General features: G+C 45.1%; 2 protein-coding genes across 2 annotated transcripts in view; one reads left to right on the forward strand and one right to left on the reverse strand.

Annotated features, from left to right (window-relative positions):
* The first annotated feature begins 306 nt into the window (after nt 1–306).
* On the forward strand, nt 307–11925 carry dnai7 (dynein axonemal intermediate chain 7). Its single transcript, XM_042710155.1, is given in 18 exon segments — nt 307–324; nt 498–653; nt 1986–2073; nt 2529–2597; nt 2600–2613; nt 3722–3826; nt 4117–4254; nt 4976–5110; nt 5414–5517; nt 5829–6052; nt 6054–6130; nt 6338–6449; nt 7665–7828; nt 8409–8592; nt 8950–9167; nt 10483–10641; nt 10923–11036; nt 11650–11925. Coding segments are annotated over 18 exon segments (2355 nt in total).
* Nucleotides 11926–12144: 219 nt separating this feature from the next.
* The window catches only part of lrmp (lymphoid-restricted membrane protein), a 33941-nt gene continuing 24652 nt past the window's right edge, over nt 12145–21433 (reverse strand). Inside the window, 17 exon segments of the mRNA XM_042710156.1 lie at nt 12145–13384; nt 13821–13834; nt 14379–14474; nt 15256–15338; nt 15550–15608; nt 16744–16806; nt 17185–17228; nt 17669–17822; nt 18116–18250; nt 19058–19198; nt 19699–19732; nt 20030–20084; nt 20191–20269; nt 20447–20545; nt 20682–20840; nt 20842–20888; nt 20986–21065. Coding sequence (XP_042566090.1) covers nt 13070–13384; nt 13821–13834; nt 14379–14474; nt 15256–15338; nt 15550–15608; nt 16744–16806; nt 17185–17228; nt 17669–17822; nt 18116–18250; nt 19058–19198; nt 19699–19732; nt 20030–20084; nt 20191–20269; nt 20447–20545; nt 20682–20840; nt 20842–20888; nt 20986–21065 — 1657 coding nt within the window. The 3' untranslated portion in view covers nt 12145–13069.

The raw sequence follows: 21433 nt of genomic DNA on the forward strand, positions 1-21433 counted from the left end.
AATATGACACTTAGTGCAGCATGATGTTTACAGTCTCTTCTGTCAAGGGGAAATGTCCCTCTGCTAGAGCTGAACTTCTGTCAGCAACTTTACTCAGTAACAAAGTGCTCACAGCACAGTCCTCATTTGAATACAGTTTACTTTCAAACTGTTTGTGGATGGATGCCACTGACTTGTACTGATACTGATGCCAGGTGACATCAGCCTTATAAACTGTAGTTTCAGGGTTGAGGGTTTTCAGGGTCATAGTAGCGTTTCTTCATTGCCCTGTACTTCCTAAGAAAATAGAGGGCCTCGATTTCCTTGATGACAAAGTCCCCACGGGCAAGAAGCTTTTTAATCTTCTCTGGGTCTGTGACATCTTTGTTCTTCATAAACGCCGTCTTCAGACGTTCCCTAAAGAATGTAAAGCCTTGAGGGTAATCTCGCCCAGGTACAGCAACTTAAGGTGGGAGGCAAGAATTGCGCAGGGCTGTTAAAATCAACAAGAAGACTAGAGTATCATTGATTGTGGTAACATTTCTTATTGTGGCGTTAGGATAGACACTTACAGTTTTGTACAACCTGATCACTTGTCCCCTGAGTGGGTTGGTCATGGTCTCTGTTCTAGGGATGGGTCTGATGTACTGACGGCAACAGAGAACAATAAACAGGTATTAAAGAGAACCGCCTTTTGATTCCAAAGGCAACCAACGCTGTCAAACCTGGGCAATTACTTTCCTCTGTTCTGAACAGAACTGCACTTGAAATAGAGACTGTGTGAAGTTCACGACCCTGCACAGTGACCTTCTTACTAGGTAGCTACTCTGTCCACGTTAGCTGTCTGGCTAGCGTTGCTATTTTTAACATTGTTCTAGCTAATGACACTGTTACGGGAAAGAAGGCAACGAACGACAACACGAACAAAATCCAGTTCGTCCACTGCATCTGTACTTTGTACATTCCTGGATATGACTACTGCCTAAATCTAAATCAAGGTGTAAGTGCAAGCTCTTACATTAACGTCATCTCAACAAACCACACCATAGCTAGCGATAGCGATAGCCAGCTAACGTGGCTGGTAACTCATGTTCACTGCTGATGAATGCGCAGCATTTAACAGAGTCGGTGAAAAATTACCTTATAGCCAGCCCGTTTTTTTGACAGGACACACAATCTCACCTTTTGGGTCTGAAGTTCATCCGAGAATACACACCACCTTACAAGGGTGATGTTCTATGTTTACGGATAACGTTAACATAACGGTGTTATTTTGCAATGTGATGCGGCGTACATTAAACGTCATAAGCAAAAGCCAATCAGATGGCTTCCCTTTCTTAACTAGAGTAACCTAGCTGGAATGATAATACTGGAAATAATAACGGTAAGATTGACTGGACCAAAAACAAAGCATCTATATAACGCACAAAATTCCAATGCAAATATCTAAAAATAAACGACAAGAGGAAAACGATTGAAACAGTAAAGTGTGTTTCTGTATGTCTGCATGAAGGGTTACTATAGCAACAGACACACCCGAGTTGCAAGAAAGTCAGAAGTATGGTAAGATACGCTATCACCCAACAAGTTCTTGCAGTCAAACAATAGAATATAAACGTACTTACAAACCATTCTTATCTTTCTCCTTCTTCTTATTAGTAGCGAAAGTAATGGAACTTTTGTATCATAGTCCACGGAGGCCAGAAAGTCAGTGACCTGTAATTTACTCAGCATAAAGTTGTCAGCTATCATCTATCGTTAACCAGCTATGATAGTCAGAATCTGTTTAAGCTAACTACACAAATTGTGATCCTTAATTATTTATTTAAATTTCCGTTGCTGCCCTTTTTCAGTTATGCCTTTCGTTGTGATGCAGTTACTAACTGACAAACGTTAGCCAGCTGGTAGCGTTAGAATCACTTCAGAGGCGTGAGTTTTCCACGCCAGCGCCCTTTCGATTCCAGCTCTCTCATGAAATGTTGCTGATGTACAACTTATTTATATAGTCTGCCAAAAAGAAAGGAGGCAAGCTGAGCAAAGCGGAGAGGGATAAGCTACAGAGAGAGGAGGATGAACGCAAACAGAAGGAAGAGGGTACGTCTCCTGTGGCAGTTGACTGCCTAGGGAGTATTGCATAATTACATTATCAGACATCTTATGTCGACTTCATACTACTAGGACCCAGTGTGTGTGTGTCTAATGGAGTGAGGAAGGCCTTTGGGATGTAAATGTTGGTTTGTGTGTCAAAAGCATAAGGTATATTGTGTGGTGCGAGTGGAGTCAGTGGACAGTGTGTATATGTATTTTTTGTATATCCTGCTTGAGTGTGCATGATGTAGAATATGTGATGTCACTGACAAGTGTTCTATGTGGCACATTGTAGAATCAGGGATTATATAATGGTGAAGGATGACATAGCAGTTTAAAACATTTCTCATTAATGTGGGTTGTACCCTGTATTGAGTGTTGTAATAATGCAGCGTAAGCAGTGTGTGAATGTTGTGTGTGTGTGTGTGTGTGTAACATGTGCACGTGTGTCTTCCCCAGAGAGGCTCGTCTGGTGGCGGAACAAGAGGAGCAGGAGAAGAGGAGAGACAACCCAGAGCAGGAGGAGCAGAGAGACTGGAGCTCAAGGTTGGCACTGCCGTCTGTCAAGCACGGCAATCCAGACTATTCTCATTTGTAGTTCCACGTTGGTGGAACGAACTGCCTAGTACTACCAGAGCAGGGACGTCCCTCTCTACCTTCAAGAAGCTTTTGAAGACCCAACTCTTCAGAGAGCACCTCCCTTCCTTACTGACTAGCGCTTAACTTGCACTTCAGCGTTACATTCCTGCACTTCTTTTTCCTTCTAGGTCGTTTTTCTATTTCTATGTAAAGTAGTATTTATGTTACACCAGGTTTTTTTATTGCTCTTAGCTTGACTGTTCTCTCCCTTGTACGTCGCTTTGGACAAATGACTAAATGTAAATGTAAATGTAAAGGTGACAGTCATCCACTGGCCATCAGAGTTGCATTTGAGTGGATACCTAAGGACATGAGAAGCACTCTCTGTTAAAAAGGCTAGTCTTACTTGGACTGTTCAGCTCTCTCTGGTGATTTGTTTGATCCATGCACCGCGTTTCCGTTCTAGTATAATCTCCATAGTTGAGGTGAACGTACTGAGGTTCATGGATGGTGTGAAAGTTGTGTTAGTGTGCATCCATTCACATTCACGCACGCATATATTCAGAGGTAAACAAAAGAAGAATAAAATAAAATAGAATGATTCAGCCTATAATTCATATACAATGCAGCATATATTTTGTATGTGAGTGTAGCGTGTGTACAACATATGGTCTGCTGGGAGCAGGGGCAGCAGTAGCTGGAGCTCAAGGGATCTGAGCTAGACGAACATACAGAGAATTTCACTGAATATGATGAAAAGCATGGATTTCCATGGATGAATGCACCTTTAACACTTCGGCTGAGGCCTAAGAATGTATTGTTCTGTGGTAGAAAGAATGCAAGAATCATCAAGAATCGGCTTGTATGTGGAGGAAAAGATCAATCCCTCATAATTTATATTTATTAATTTTATTTATTATATCTAATAATGTTATTTATAATTTTAGTGTTCAGCTAATTAAAATGACAATTGGAATAATATATAATTATGGTGTTATTGGATGTAAATTTAACAGATGATGTTTGAGGCAGGTTTGAGTTAGTGTAAATGATTCTAGTGTGAAGCCTCCGACAGGACAAGGAACGCAGAGAGGATGAGCTAAATGAACTGCGCCATCTGCTGGAGGAAAACCACACTGCAGTCACTAAATGGGAAGCTGAATCGAGGGAAAAAGCCAAGGTACCTTCACCAGACTCTATCAGTTGCTTTGAAGCTGTGCCCTTTATTGTTCAGAATACACTGTTGTCACTTATCTGGGTATTTTCTAATACATCTAGGCAACCTATGCTCAAACCTGTGAACATATACAAATACAACAATTTGAAAGAACCTTAAAAACCTTTAGTCTGCACAGCTATGTATGCCCTAAGAGAATATCTTAGTAGTAGTAGTCCTTGCCCATACCTACATACACACGCACACACACACATATCAGATCAGTTTTGTAAGCGTCTGCCGTGTGTGTGCAGTGGGAGCGTTACATGCGTTGCGATGGCACCCCAGACCCCTCGGTGCTGCAGGAGATCAACACCTTCATCGCGCTGTGGCGGGAGGACCGTGAGACTCAGGGCCAAAAGATCATGCAGCAGTGTGACCTGGCGCTGCAGGTAAAAACACCTCATCTGACCACCAGCAGCTCATCAACATAACAAACCAGGGGCCTGTACACTGGCGCCATTATCTCACTGAGATATGTCACTGACTGTCGTAACTAACATTGAAGATAACTGTGTTAAAATAATTACAATATGCAGTTTGCAAATCAGGTAAGACAAAGTAGTAAATAGATGAGAGAAGAAAACACCCCCAAAAACTAAAAGGCAGGCTTTAAAAATGACATATCATTTTATTTAGCATTTAACAATACATGTAGAATTATTATAGTCTCTGATTAGTATCAACATAGTGAGCTCATGAGGCATGCTTGTTAATGATAACATGGTTCAGTAACTATAGTGTTGCAGGGACAGTACCTGACACATACGTACATGCTCATGCTAAAATAGGACAGTAGCTATAGTATAATAGGGACTGTCTGTGAGGCATGCTTGCATAAGACAGTAGCTATAGTATAACAGGGACTGTATATGAGGCATAGGACAGTAGCTATAGTATAATAGGGACTGTCTGTGAGGCATGCTTGCATAGGACAGTAGCTATAGTATAACAGGGACTGTATATGAGGCATAGGACAGTAGCTATAGTATAATAGGGACCGTCTATGAGGCATGCTTGCATGTCCACGTAGTACACTAGCTATAGTAGAAGTAGTATAGTTAACATGAGACATGCTGTTTCATGTTAACATGGGACATCTCCCTTCTGCAGCTCATTGATGAGCTGGAGGGTCTTTTGGCCGACCAACCGGAGCCGAAGGAGGTGCTCCAGTACAAGGAGACGATGGTGTCACTCCAGGAGCTGGTCCACACAAAATACAACCTCATCACTGAAGATCTCCTCAAGGTGCTGGAAAAACTTAATTTCTTCACACTTATGCTCTAAGTATTTGACTGCAACATTTAAACCATTCAAGTTTTCATCAGATCTTCACACATTACATTTTATCTACCGTGAAAGATATTAGCACATAATAATGACCAGGATACAGGCTTATGGTATAGTATATATCTCTTAAAACATACATATATATATTTTTAAACATTATACATGTCAAACTTCTCTTCAGACAGTCTATTTACACCTGAAATATCCATCCTCTGCTCACAGAATTTAATGTGTTATTACTTGTTTGTTTTCTGCATCCAGTTGGCAAACACTAAATCAGACATCGAAACAGGGAATATGCAAATGGTGGTCCAGGAGAAGAACATCACTTTGTGTCTTTGGGCTAACCTGAACAAGAACCCTAGGTATATTCTATGTAATAAAAGTGCTCTCTTGAAACGAGAAGGTTTTTTTTTGTAAAGGTGTATGGTATGATTTTAGTTTTCTCCACCCACTGTAAACTGGACAGACCTCAGAACAACGCATTACTTTTTGATTTAAGACTTACACAGTGCAAGTGCACGTATGGAGGTTGGACATTTTACATTAACAGAGAGAATTTGAACTTTGACAGTACATGCACTGCACTTCATCTAATACATCTGGATGCATTGGCACTTTAAAGGGCTGAACTGAACCATAGTTATGCCTGTGGGGTTTTCTGTGTCTTCCTCAGGTTTAAAGGCTTTGACTTCCAGGAGGTGCAGCTGGGCTTCAAGCTGCCCAAGCAACTGGCCGTGAGCGATGTGGCCGTCTGCATCTTGCACACGCACTTCGATCACCTGTCTCACCTGAGCCGACCAACGGCGCTGTGCTCACGCAGCTCTTTCGCCAGTGTTGCCGCGGGCGACCAGGAGCCTCAGGGGCCCGCTGACACCCCCGCTGCTGCCCTGGAAAGAGAGGGGGAGGGGGTGGAGAGAGAGCGCCCTCCCGGGGGAAGAGGCTGAAGTACTGTCACTGAAATCAGAGGGCAGGAAGGTGTGTAGTATATGGATGGATTCATGAATGAATGAATGAATGAATGAATGACTGGATGGTGGCACTTTCTAGACTCAGGAGTTTGCAGGCATGTGTGTGCTCACGTATCTGAGTGTGAGTGCATTTTTGTCTCAGATTGTCAGGTGTGCGACCTAAGTGCGTGTGTGTGTGTGTGTGTGTGTGTGTGTGTGTGTGTGTGTGTTGCAGAGTGCTATCAGTATTCAGTCTGGGAAAGACGACAGGAAGAGCGCTCCACTGAAGCCAGTAGATGGGAATGACCCTGAGGAGATAAATACCATGGTGGAGGGTGTAGACTCCGGTGAGTGAGCGCTCAGAGGGACAGAGAGGTGTATAGATAGATCGATAGATAGAGAGATGGAGGGATAGAGGGAGAGATAGATAGAGATGGAGAGAGGGAGAGAGGGAGGGATAGAGATAGAGGGAGAGATAGATAGAGATGGAGAGAGGGAGAAATAGAGGGAGAGATAGATAGAGATGGAGAGAGAGGGAGGGATAGAGAGAGATGGAGAGATAGAGAGAGATGGAGAGATAGATAGAGATGGAGAGATAGAGAGAGAGGGAGGGATAGAGAGAGAGGGAGAGATAGATAGAGATGGAGAGATAGAGAGAGAGGGAGGGATAGAGAGAGATGGAGAGATAGAGAGAGAGGGATAGAGATAGAGGGAGAGGGAGGGATAGAGAGGGAGGGATAGAGATAGAGGGAGAGATAGATAGAGATGGAGAGATAGAGAGAGAGGGAGGGATAGAGATAGAGGGAGAGATGGAGAGATAGAGAGAGGGAGGGATAGAAGAGATGAGAGATAGAGAGATAGAGAGAGAGGAGGGAGGGATAGAGAGAGATAGAGAGAGATAGAAGAGATAGGGGATGGAGAGATAGAGAGAGAGGGAGGATAGAGAGAGGGAAAGATAGATAGATAGAGATGGAGAGATAGATAGAGATGGAGAGATAGATAGAGAGGGAGGGATAGAGAGAGAGGGAGAGATAGATAGAGATGGAGAGCTAGAGAGAGAGGGAGGGATAGAGAGAGATGGAGAGATAGATAGAGATGGAGAGATAGAGAGAGAGAGAGAGGGAGGGAGAGATAGATAGAGATGGAGAGAGAGAGAGAGAGAGGGAGAGATAGATAGAGATGGAGAGATAGAGAGAGTGGGAGACAGATAGAGATGGAGAGATAGATAGAAAGGGAGAGATAGATAGAGGGAGAGATAGAGAAAGAGGGACAGCATGCACAGCATCAGCACCCAGAAACCACATACGTAGTAATCTCTTAAACATAATTTGAATCTCTAAGCAGCCACTGTCATTGACAGCCACAATGACTGGAAGAATATTTTATAAGTGCATTGAGACCTAAACCCACGAGCCAATCAGCTTTTAGGCTTCTTTTCCCATCAATCAGTTGTGCTACTTGAACACTTTAACGTAGTTAAGGTGAAATTAAATGATTTAGTCTAGTCATGTCAGTGACCACACAGTGTTGACCAAACACCCTCTTGTCTTCCTATGGGACAGGCGAGGGTGATTCCTCTGCCCCGGCGGTCGACCCGGCGAATGACAGCCCGGCGGGGAGTGTGGTGGACCTGCACCAGTTCACCTCTCTGGGGGGCGTCTTCTACTTTGACGTGTTCCACCTGCCACCTCAGGCTCACTCGCTCTGTGGCTGGGAGATCAGACAGGTGAGAACGCAGGACCTTTTAACCTGCCTCCGGAATATTCCAGAAAAATCCCTTGTGGGTTTAAGTGTGGAGATGGTCTACGGGGAGTGCAGTGTGTTTAGATTAATAGACTAACAGAATGAGATTGGACAGTGACCCCTGCCATAAGCATGCATCCATGATAGGTAGCATTTCTGTAGATACTAAAATAGCGACGGAGGAGAGGGTTTGTGACCCCTGCCGTAAGATCATAAGTATGCAGATGTACTTCTTGAGCTGCATAGATGCACCAAGCATTCTAGTGGGCTTACAGCCAGTGAGAACGTTCTTTTCCCATGATAGGTAGCATTTCTGTAGTTACTAAAATAGCAATGGAGGAGAACGATGACAGTGAATAAATCTGAATTGTATTAGTTTGATATGATATATTTCTTTTCTCCCTGGAGGCGTCAATTCTTTTTTTTTAACTCCATAAGAGCAATACAACAGAATGATTCTTGTTGTTAAGAACAGAAATACAGCAGACATCATGATTAGCGTAGCTCCACGCTCTGACACTGGGGGTTTGTCACTACTTGTCTCTGCCCCGTCACCTCCTCAGTTGCTGGACACAGGCCTGCAGGTGTTCCCCTACCCCTCAGAGCAGACCCCTCTCCACAGCTCCACCTCAGGCAGGCTGGACGAGAGCATCGCCCTCTCCTGCCCCCCGGTCGAGGTGTCTGTCACGCTGCCTGACTCTGTCATCTTCCTGGAGGACCCCCAGGTGGCGCGCTGGGACCCCACAGGTGAGGTAGACCGAGGCTTGCGTGAAGGAGATAGTGACGTACCTACCTCTACACAAGGTCTGACAATCAAGCAATGGTGTGCTTGATTATGTCATTTAAACACCCCATCATTTTTGGGATTAGTTAGCTGGGATCAAATATTGATTTGTGATTGAACAAGAGGCCTCATGCCTACGGCTGAATCACAGCCTTGGCGATATCCTTTTACGAACCTCACTCTCACTTGTGTCATGTTGTATAATCATACAAGAAGAAATGCCTTTACCAGCATGATTATCCGCGAAAAAAATGATTGCATATGGTCATTGTGTTGGTTTCTCTCTAATGGGATTTCTGATGCGCATGACGTCCCTCTAGACCAGCACTGGAAGATCGACGACTGCATCAGTGAGGTCTTGTACGACGAGTCAACGAGGAGCCTCTCCTTTAGCATGGACGCCTTCTACACCTTCACACTCATGCAGGACTTGTACGCTAACATGCCCTTCCAGGACTGGGAGCTGAGGCCCTTGGGCCAGGACTTGGCCCTGCTCAGCATCACCGGGGCCCTCATAGAAGTCAGCATCACCATCAAGGTAGGCGCACATAGCCTGCATGGACCGATGTGCTGTAGTGTGCAAAAGGTTTAGCCATTTGTTTAAACACAATATGTTTTTTTTCTTTCTGCACTTGTGGATTTTCCATTTAGTGTGTGTGGCCCTTGGATATTTAACGCATTACCTTAAACTTAGTCCTGGTTCTACCAGTTAGGCCACAGGAGTATCTGGAGGTCACGGTGGTGAAATATTGACTAGATTGTTAAAAGTTTGAATGGCATTTGAAATTTTCTAAACAACCCAAAAGTAATTTCTGGTCTCTGCAAAACTACCATCAAGGAGAGTGCCCCCTAGTGGCCATGACTAGTTTTACATGCTCGAAAGCTAAGATGATCAAGGGTTGCTGTGTTGTGCTTTTGGGAAATTCAGACAGCTTATCAAGTCCCTCTGAAGCACCTTAGTGTCAGCACCTTAGCTTAATCTTAGTTCCCTGCATATGGTTGTGCACATTTTTGTCTATGTCTTCTTCTATGGGGATAGTGACCAGTGCATTTACTTTTTACGTGTGCTCACATGGAGTCAGCCCCATTATCTTCCATTCCATTCCATTCAATTAACAATAACAATACAATTGTCTCCAGGCGCTTTACAGAGCCCAGGGGCTGAACCCACCTGGAGCAAGCACAAATGCGACTTAGCAAGCCAAGCCAACTGTTTTTAGTTTGGCACTCAAATAGCATGAAATGACGCAGTTACCACTAGCTCATGAATGTGCTTTGAAGCAGGTATCGGCTTCATTATGGTTGCTAGGGAAGCAGACCTTTTATTTTTAATAGCACTTATTAACAGAGCCATCATTAGTCACATTCACAGAGAACACACACAGAGAGCTCTGCATGCCCTCACTGTGTTGCATGGGGCTTTAAAGAGCCAAAAGGCAAATTTTATGTGATAGTTTATCAGGGTGTTTGCATGACCTAACTGTATACTCATGGAAGGACTTCTGTTAATGACAGGTGTTCTCATTTCGGATAACAGTGAATAGGATTAATTGTGTGGTACCCAGAAAAAAGCTTTGGCTTTATGACTTTAATTCCAGTCTAGAGTAGGGTTGGTGGTGTTAATGGGTAGTTTGTGTATGTGAATGTGTTTATATGTACCCCTGACAAAGCATAGAATATTTCAAAATAAAACCTCTGAGTGCTTGAGATCTGTAATGTTGAGATCTGTTAATGTTGGGTAAACTTTCCCGCCAAATGACAAATGGTGAATGTAAACGCAGAGGATTTGGATTGGACACACACACGTTTGGCATGTCGTCATTCCCCACTTATAATTGATTGCGTGTTGCCAGGGTAACCAGTGCATGCTTCAGACGGAAGACGAGAACACACCAACCCACATCCTGGGCCAGTGGATGAGCGTGTCGGCGCTGCAGAAGGCCGTGACCAGTGCAGGTATCTGCATCTTCACCAACGAGCACTCCGACAAGTACGTCAGCGTCAACGCCAAGGTGAGACCGCACCTGGTTCACACGCAGAGCAACCAGACTGCGTCTCACAATCTTTATTCCAAAAAATCCTGTCTAGAGTCACTTTCAGAATCGAACAGTCAATCTCTTTCTTTTCAGAACACAGAGGGAAAGGGCTGAGGGAAAACTAGTTTATTTGGGACCTTTCTATCTGTGTGTATATCTGCATCACTCAGATCCATCCCTCTCTCTCTCTCTGTGTGTGTGTGTGTGTGTGTGTGTGTGTATGTCTCTGTGTGTGTCTGTGTGTGTGTGTGTGTTAGGACCCGCTGATCGAGCATACAGTCTATGAGCAGATGGCTCTGGTCTCCTCAGCGGTGGCTTTTTCCTGGAGCCGGTGGAATTCACGGTGCGGACAGGAGCACCTGGTATTACAGGTACACACACACACACACACGCCTGGTATTACAGGTACACACACACACGCCTGGTATTACAGGTACACACACACACACCAAACAGGAAAACAAAATAAAAGAGAGTAGGACCTTGTCAGAGGCACAGACGCACAAACTAAACCAGATATAATCTGGGAATTGTTTAGGCTCCACAGAAGGGTTTTGAATCTGAAGTGGATGCTGATGGTATTAGTAAACTAGGCTCTGCTAGTCTCCTAAATCTGCCAAATAGGCCCGATGAATCCTCATCCCATGTGGAAGGTAGATATGCCTCTCAATTGCACCTGCTATGTATACCCTAGCTTCAAGTTTGCATACATGTAAATGCAAGCACATTGAGAAACACGACACAGGGCCTCACACGCAGAGATCTTGACCGACAGGTTTGTAAAACATGCAAAACAAGGAAGCGTGACCCAGAAGTCAACTTTCACTCGAGGTCACTCTGAGCTATACACAGACAGTCAGTCAGCACACCAGCTTCTGCTGCATGACACTGTTAGAAATGCATCAGTGAGGTCTCATTGATGCATTTGGTGTGAATTGCGTGTTTTTCTTCTAACATGTCCTCGTCGTCCTCCCCTCGTGCCAGGTGTGTGAGCAGCTGGGGGCGGAGCCAGTGAAGCTGGATGCATGGTCCTTGTACCTGCTGGGCGCCCAGCGGAGTCAGCGTCTGGCCATGAGCGAGTACAGCGTCACCTTCAGTCCACAGCTGGCGCCGCACACAGAGTTCCACTCCACCTTCCTGCACATGATGGGCGACAGCCTGAGCGCCGTGGCGGCAGAGCGTGTGTGTGCGTCGCACCACCTGTACGTGGAGACGGTGCAGAGGCTTCTGTGTGCCACACGTGTGCTCACATACACCTGAACACACACACACACACACACAGGCTCACACACACGCATGTAAAATTCCATACTTGCACACAAACATCTATGGCTACATATACAGGGACTCTCACAAACACTCAGGTTAAGAAGAATAAATCATTACACATGTGTAGACACACACACACACGAGAGAGAGAGAGAGAGAAAAAGTGTGTGTGTCTTCTAGGAGCACCTGCAAAACAGATAGGACACCGAATTATTCTCCTCAGTACAATTAATTACTTTATTGTGCAAAGTCATTGTCTCCCCCTCTTTGGAACATACAAAAGTGTATGAAGTCAAAACAGTGATTAACACAGCAAGAAATAAAACCATTTTGTGCTTGTAACAAAGAGTAACAAAAAAAACCAAAATAAAATAAAAGACAAAACTTGTCTTTAAAATCTCCCTCACTCTTAATTCTAATGACATAAAGCTAAAAGAATAAATTAAGTGTCCCCTTGGAAATGGCAGCATTACAAAAGCAGCTGCTATTAAAATCTGTCAGTGGAGGAAAAAATAAATGAACTTAAAAGGCAGCATCTCCTGTCAAGCCCAAGTGCCATCTTGGATTCAGAAAAAGATGGTACGATGAAAATAAAATAGTGATTATTTCAAAATCAGGCAGCCAAACTTCCTGTCTGCTAAGAGAAGAACGAGGCAGTGTATGGGGCAGAAATGGAGAGTGCTTACTTCAGTAATGCACCCAGCCACCACGCAACAAATACGCCTATTGTGTGCTCAAGTCGACAAGGCAACAGGGGAGCCTACACAGTCATTTGTCCGTATTGCATGTCAGTTTCCATGGCAGCACTCCCTTCCTTGGGTGGGAAGAGGACAGCGCAGCACGTTGAGTTTATCCAACCAGACCAGAGCAGACGAGCATAGAGCGGAACAAGGACAGGTGAGATAAGTGTTGCAAGTTACAATGCCACAGCCGCAGACAGAAAATACTGCTGCTGCAGCTCAGGTGCATCACACACACACACACTCAGGTAAACTAAAAAACACAAAGTGGTGAATGCGGCACCGGTAGCTCGTAGTGCAGGGAAGAGGTTGGGGTGGGGGGTCACTGTCCGGTCCCCCCCCCCCCCGTGGTGCCTGTCCCAACTGTCCATCCCTTCTCCCTTTGGGCACTCAGCTCAGACGGGGGGCTGGCCATTGTGCCGGAGGCTGGTGTAGGGCCACAACAGCTGCTGGATGGTCATCCAGGAGTCCCCGGTGCCCACTGGAGCCGCATCCACCGCGGGCTGCAGTACCAGGCTGGCCAGCAGGGCCAGGAGACCGGCCAGCACCACCACCACAGCCACCCACACCCACAGGCCACGGCTCAGACCCGGGCGCCACGCGGAGAAGTATGAGGAAGAGGATGTGGTGGTGGTGGTGGTGCTGGGCTCAGGAGAGCTTGGTGGCGCCGTCTGCTCCTGGGAAGGGTGGGGCTGGGAGTCTGGCTTTGGCTAAAAAGAGAGAGAGAGAGAGAGAAGGGTGTGGAGAAGATAGAGAGGGACATAAAGATAGGAAGGAGGGGGGAAAGAAGAAAAAAAACAAAAGTAAGAGTCAGAGGTTCGTCTGTGTCTGCATATCTGAGGTGTTGTGGAGTACGTGGCAGAATCGCAGAAGCAGAGCAGTAAAGCAATTACTCATCAGTCCTCAGCAGTTAAAGGTGCACTCAGTACGTCTCTGGCATATTCTACCCAGGAATATTTATGGAATTTCAACATTAAAAAAATGGAATTAAAGAGGAAGGCCCTTTGTTTGGAGACCAATCTAACATGGGTCACTAAGTTGTTTAAACAACTACTGAAGTGATTGGGGGGCAGCACGTTAGTCTACACATTGTCAGAGGTCGAGTGCACCTTTAAGGGGAACCAAGGCCCTGAACATGGAGCTTACGTGCTCAGAATGACCTGGCAAAAGCAAGACCTTAGCACAAAGGAAGAGTAATGGTTGACATATTAGGAAAGCGATGGAAACCCAGAGGAGATCATTGAGAAATTTGTGTGTAGATTTGATGTAAGCGATCTCAATGCACGTGATCCCCAACAGCACTGCAGTGCGCCTGAGAAGCAAGATGGACAACCCTGTGCATGTTAGAAGAGCTGCAAGAGATGAAAGCCACTGGCTGAATGGAGACAAAGCTGCTTCACACACACACACACACACTCCATGTTTCACTAGTCATAATTTCTCATATGCCCATTTTATAATCTCTCTCGCTCACACACACACACATGTTTATAACGCGTGAAGCATCTCAGCAGCAGGAGGTCTGCACATCTTGAGGGGCATAAAGAGGGAGACGAGTTTGTTGCCCGGCTCCGTGAGGCTGGACTTCCTCCTCTCTCTCACACGCGAGCGAGCGAGCCAACACACACACACACACACACACGTAATGCATTAAGCGCCTTGGCCACGGGAGAGCGAGTTGAGCGGTGTATTCCTCTCACTAACATCTTGAGGGCATAATGAGGGAGGTGAGTTTAATGCCCAGCTCCGTGAGGCTGGATTTCCTCCTCTCCACCACCGGCTCCTCCTTGCGCTCCTCCTCTGAGTCCGTGTCGAAGCAAAACCTGTCACACACAGCCACACGTCACTGGACCCAAGACCTGCACAGTGCCCCTGTATCTCCAATGAGGGTGGCATGGCATAAGTCAGTTCCAACTGATCACAAATCAGTTTGTAAATGGCAGCTCTACTTTATCTAATGAAGTAACCAGTGATGCTGCTGAGCTCCCATGAAATGTGTATTCTTACCTCCGCCAAGAAGCCCATGTTTCCGTTGCAGTTTTTTTTTTTTTGTTTGTTTGTTACCAAGCTGATTTTTACCAAACTTGGTGGAGGGGTTTGAGCAAGGGCCAAGGAAGAACCCATTCAATCTTGGAGTGGATTCGGATCAAGGGCTGGATCCAGGAACTGATTTTTCACTTTCTTTTACATTACATTTAAAAAAATTGCTGATCTGCTGGCCATGGCGCACGATTGGCCTTGTAATTAGATCAATTACAAAGTATGGTGAGTAAGTTGGATCACAGTATCCTTACGAATACAAGATGGGGCAACCTTGAAGGCAAGGCAGTGATATCTATCCATCTATCTCTGATAAGGTTCAATGCATCACTGGTTACTTTCACAAAGATGCGGAAACATTCTGGTTTCCCCAGTAAGTGAAGCTGCCATGTCATCATGTTTATTGGTTTATTTGTTTGGAACCTGGCCTTGCCCCCCCCCCCCCCCCCTTGCTTTGGGTGAGGAGCTGAGTGGATGGCTCCTGTTAAGAGTCAGGGCTGGCCACACCTTACCGATTTACGAACGGGGAGTCATCCAAGACCTTGTCTAGAACCCTCAGTTTCGGGCCACCCCCCGGAACTAATGAAACGCTTCAGCGGCGGACGCTGACCGCTGCTTCCTTTCCTGCAAACCATGTCATTTCACAGCACACATCATGGATTTTGACCCTCGCAGGCTCCTGTACACATTGTTGTCTTTCGACTTTGCACAGCATAGGCCACAATACAAATGCAATTGCTTTCACACCTCCAGTGAATAAACAGTGCAACTAATGGAAGTCACAGCACACATCAGTGCACATGAGTAGAACACATGCGGTCAGTGTGATACATACCAAGGAGATCTCCTGGATAGTTTGTCATTTTCCATGTCGCCAGAGTCCGGGGATCTGGACTGTAGGAAGAAGGTTACAGGGACAGGTTAAGGTATTGCGTAAATAAAATAGAAATAAAACTGAATTGAAATTGTTTTGCAAATCCAGGCAAGGGTAGTTTTATTTGCATAGTTCATACGCTCACAATAATTCAAAATGCTTTATACAACCATTTAGAAAAACTTAAATTTTTTATAAAATAATTGTCTCACTAAAAACAAACACAATGGTAAATCAAAGAGCTTCATGGAAGATGATTCATATTCATTCATATAGGCAAGAGCTTTTCTCAATTTTATTAAGCGTCTTTGAGAACTCTGAAGCGCTATATAAATGTGATTATATATTATATGTAAATTATTATCATCATCATCATCATCAGACACAATGACTTAGCCCACTGAAAGCCGTAACACTAAACTAAACTACACTAAATGATAACTATATTGTCTCTAAACTAAAATATACTACACTAAATGATAACTATATTGTCTCTAAACTAAAATATACTACACTAAATGATAACTATATTGTCTCTAAACTAAAATATACTACACTAAATGATAACTATATTGTCTCTAAACTAAAATATACTACACTAACTGATAACTATATTGTCTCTAAACTAAAATATACTACACTAAATGATAACTATATTGTCTCTAAACTAAACTATACTACACTAACTGATAACTATATTGTCTCTAAACTAAAATATACTACACTAAATGATAACTATATTGTCTCTAAACTAAAATATACTACACTAAATGATAACTATATTGTCTCTAAACTAAAATATACTACACTAAATGATAACTATATTGTCTCTAAACTAAAATATACTACACTAAATGATAACTATATTGTCTCCAAACTAAACTATACTACACTAAATGATAACTATATTGTCTCTAAACTAAAATATACTACACTAAATGATAACTATATTGTCTCCATTATCTTATAATAAATGAATGGGCACACATCGGAAGTGTGTGACGAGGGGCTGTGTGACTACATGTGGCACGTGGGTATGTGCTGGGGGGTAAAGAACACAAGAAGTGGCACGGTTAGGCACACACAGGTGTGTGGGGGTTTGGGTGTGGGTGGATGCATGTAGAGCATGGTGTCTGTGTCGAGGGTTAGTCTCACCATGTCAAGCCCTGCTCCACCGCTGCGTGGAATCACTGCAATGCTGACCCGGCGCGAGGAAGACTGCTGCATGATGGGGAAGTTTTGATTATCAACACACACACACACACACACACACACACATCAGCATTGCTGAACTCTCTCGCTCTCTATCACACACACACACACACACACCCTTGCTGACGAACTCAGACTCCTATATTGGACATGCTTGGTGTCAAATGAGCACAGAAGCACAGTCCCAGCCATTTCCATTTAAGGTAATTTAAACAAAACCAACACAAGCCTTTTTAGAGGCAGGAGCTAGAGAAAGACTCTCACTTATGGTTAATGCCGAAATGAATCTCAGGAATAACAGTCTGCAACGTCTTGGAGTAAACACTGTTGTGAAATGTACCTGTTGCCACATTATCCTCTTCAACTACAGCTCACGTAACTTACCTTGAAGTACTGTGACCCAGTCGGTTTCTTATTCCTAAAGTCATCTGTTGACAACAGAAAAGACCAAACATGACGCGTCAACATTGTCGTAGTTAGGTTCTAAGTAGCATATTTGTTCGTGCCCAAACATTACACATGCAGTATTAAACCTTTATGCATTTAATTGTATCGTGAGATTTGCTCATTTCAAATTTAGAGACAGACATCTCACGGTCAACGGTTTCTTTGTTTTGTAAGGATATACTAAATGCCTTTTAAAAGATGATCATTCTCAAACAGCTTCAATCCACAGCGCTCAATGTTCAAGGTGACAATAGCTGACCAGCAGTTATATGAATGTGGCTGTGGTTATCACAGCCGAGGCAGTGGACATGGGCACACTTGGGCAGGACACTGAAATGTGTGGGGGTATATTTGGTGGACAAAAATAAGAGTTAAATAAAAGTTCAAATGACTCTGGAATGGAGCTGACGATCATGGTTACCTCTGTCAGTGTGACCGTGTGACCCGAAGGAGCGCTCATTGTGGTTGACTGACTCCCTGAGCTCCACAAGCTCGGTGTGTTCCTTAGTGTAGGTCCTGCGCAGGTTCTCCACGTGCTGGATCATCACCTCCACAGCCCTACCGATCCGGCTCTCCTGTTGGGGGCAGGGGTTAAAGGGCACACAGCAGGGGTTAAAGGGCACACAGCAAGGGTCATATTTAGGTTTTGAGGGGGTATCTTCGCATGCACACAGATATACACACACACATGCTCCCTGCCTCCCTCTCTCTCTCCCTCACACACACTTTAAATCTTACATAAACTTTCTCACTCTTCACACACTCACACACACACACACACACACACACACACACACACACACACACACACACACACACACACACACACACACACACAAAGCCGAAACAGACGAACAATCCCACAGACCTGGTGAATGGCACCAAGCATCTCAGAGCGGCTGGAGACCCTGACCATGGACTGGGTGAGGATGTCCAGGTTCTTCTGCAGCCGATGGATGATCTCCATGGACTGACCGTCATCCTCACAGAGCGGGATCAGAGCCTGGGGAGAGCACAGAAGAACAGTAAGCGCACATACACGAGCACACACACACACACACACACACGAGCACATACACATGCGCGCGCACACGCATGCGCACACACACACACACACACACATACGCACGTACGCACACACTCACTCATATCAATGTCATCCTCTCATAAAGGGATTAAGGACTGGGCATAGACTCATGAAACACAGGCATGCGGACACACACACACACACACACACACGCACACATTTTTTAGTATAAGTGTCATCCCCAAACAAAGAACAGGGCCTTGACGTAGACACATTATAACAATAAGCAGAACAATACACGGATTACAACAATATACAGTTAATTTCAGCATGTGCGCACACACACACGCACACGTACACACACATCATGCCAAAAAAGGGAAGTGAGTAGTACTACTACATCAAGTCTACATCATCTTCCTCTCTCCTCCTTTTGACTTCTATCCATCTCTCCCACAGTGTCAGGATTCTAACACACGTTTCCCTTCCTTGTGTAGCCAGTATCTGTTTCATTCATGCCTCTCCCACATTAGTCAGACTAGTTGGACACTTCTCTCCTCTCCTCTTTTAATCTCTCCATTTCCTAATCTCTCCCTCCCCCTTTTTCTTTTACCCATGTCTCTTTATTGCCATTTTCTCTCTCCTCCCTACCCTTCCATCCCTCTCTCCACCCTTTTTCCCTCAGTCCCCCCTGACCTGCAGTAGATCATTCGGTCTTTTACCCTGCTCTCTTTTTCTCTCTCTCTCCTCCTTTTCCACCCCCCTCTCCCTCGCTCCGCTCACCTGCAGCAGGCCCTGGCAGCTGGACACTTCCCTGCGGACGTTGTCCTCGGCCAGGTCGCGGGAGCGCTCCTCCAGCCTCAGCCTCTTCTCCAGGGTGAACATGTCACACTTGAAGCCCAGAGACAGGCGGTGGAACTCAGTCTGACAGGAGGGAGGAAGCAGGGTGGTTAGGGTTGGAACACACACACACACAATATACACACACACAAAGTTGTGTGCACTACAACATGTGAAACAGCATATCTATAACAACACTGACTCATGTACCAAAGCACTAATGAAAATGCACATGTGGGCATACCACACTTCCTTTACAGTATACACACACACAAAACCCCCAAACATCCTTTCGATGTGTATGCAAGGCTCATGAATAGGTGCATGTGAAATATATTTAGACATGTTGTCAAGCAAAGTGAAAGTGTGGCCAAGTTAAAAGACAAAACTTACACAGATAACGTGAAGCTGAACTTGGGGACATTCTAGAACTATTTACTTTCTGTTCCTGAGACGGAAGTTTTGAAATACCTCCTATGATAAACTATGGTGAGCCTGGTAAGCTGTCTGTGCACCTAGAGTTACACTGATGGCAGGAAGTTGTGTGGTGGGAATGAGGACTCATTACGACACCACAGACTTACCTCAATTTCCTTTTCACTTGCGGACAGGCTCCAGCTAAAACAAGCAAACATATAGGGATATTTCAGTTATATATATATATATATATATATATATCTCCATCTAACCATTTGTAGAGATTCATCGCAATCCACCTGACCCATGGTGCAAATCTATTCCAGGTCTAGTCCTGTTCTGTCAGGTTAGGTCAAGTCAGCTACTAGAATCCTGTGTGTGTGTGTGTGTGTGTGTGTGTGTGTGTGTGTGTGTGTGTGTGTGTGTGTGTGTGTGTGTGTGTGCATGTGGTATCACCTGGAAGAGTGCTAGGGCTGCCTGTCTCTGCCATGTGCCTACCTGTTTCTCCTGTCTTCCTGGTCGCTGGCATCTTCAGTCACAACTGAGGTCTCACCTGGAGAAAGAGAGAAGAGGAGGGGTGAGAGAGGGGGATACCAGGGACATGCAGACAGACAGTGAGAGACAGAGAGACAGACAGCAGACCAAGTGAGCCTTCCTACCTTCCTTTTCCGTCGCAGTAGACACCTCGCTGTCCTCCTGTGCTTTATGTCCCCCAAGGGCCTCTGTACTCTGCTCCTTCTGCTGAGGCAGGAAAACAAGATCTGCATCATGGTCCTGCTTTGACCTGTTCATTGTCCAACACTCTGTAGCAGCACACTCCGTAACTAGTCATTTAACCTCTCCTTCCCGCCTGTTAACACACACACACACACACACACACACACCCCCTCTCTCTTCCTTCCTCCAGTGAGTCACCTGCAGAGCTGCCAAAGTGCGAACATCTCCACTGGGAAGGCCAGACCAACCACATTCCTTAAATCCATTTAAAGGAGTCATAGGGGAAGCTGTCCGTATCTATCAATCAAAGCACTGTGAAAGTTTGTGGTGTTTGTGTGGTGAGAATTTGGTGGTTTCGCAGGCTTGATGCACATCAAAAGTGAGCGCTAATAAGGCAGTGACTACAAGCATTTACCCCAAGCCCTTCACTCACCAGTTCCTTCTTCTGCTTGTTTGGTGGGGAGTCTCTGTCGCCCCCTGGAGGAGACTGGCCTGCGGTCGCGTCTGATTGGCCTGTTTTGAGAGCAGAGGGGTCACTGCTGACCTGGGTTTCGTTGTTGACCTTGTCTGGGGGGTCAGCAGGGGCACCGTTTTACACCACTGGTTGCCGTAGTGACGTCTGATGATGCAGCGTTTGCACCTGTGGGAGAGAAGGGATGAAGGGCAAAGATGAGCAGGAAGGGGGCGGGACATGATTGGTAGGTAGCCAATTAGAGACAGTTGTTTCCTAAACTCACCTGCCATGGCGACGGTATCTGTAGCAGATTCTGCTGCGGTCTCTTCCTCCTCTGCCACAGGCAGCAGACTGGTTCTGTGACTATGTATGCATGCATGCGCACACACACACACACACACACACACACACACACACACACACACACACAAAAACCTGCTTTAGGTTTACATTGTGAAGAATACTAAGAATACAAAGTCTATGATGATTACATGAGATGTTCAGTTGTGCTTAAAGCAACAGTAAAGAGTTTTGTTATAAAACTAATCAAGCCAACTCTCTAAAAAGGCAGAATCCAACCTTGCAAACACCAACAACCGCAGAGTTGGCACTGATAAAAGATGCTAGCATGCTAACTGGTATCTTTTGGCAATATGGACAGATTGCTATGAAAGCTTTTCTTACATTTTCGCGGGGTGTCCAACAAGTACCAGAGAACTATGTACTGCATA

Source organism: Clupea harengus, chromosome 16 (assembly GCF_900700415.2).
Source record: "Clupea harengus chromosome 16, Ch_v2.0.2, whole genome shotgun sequence".
NCBI classification, from domain to species: domain Eukaryota; kingdom Metazoa; phylum Chordata; class Actinopteri; order Clupeiformes; family Clupeidae; genus Clupea; species Clupea harengus.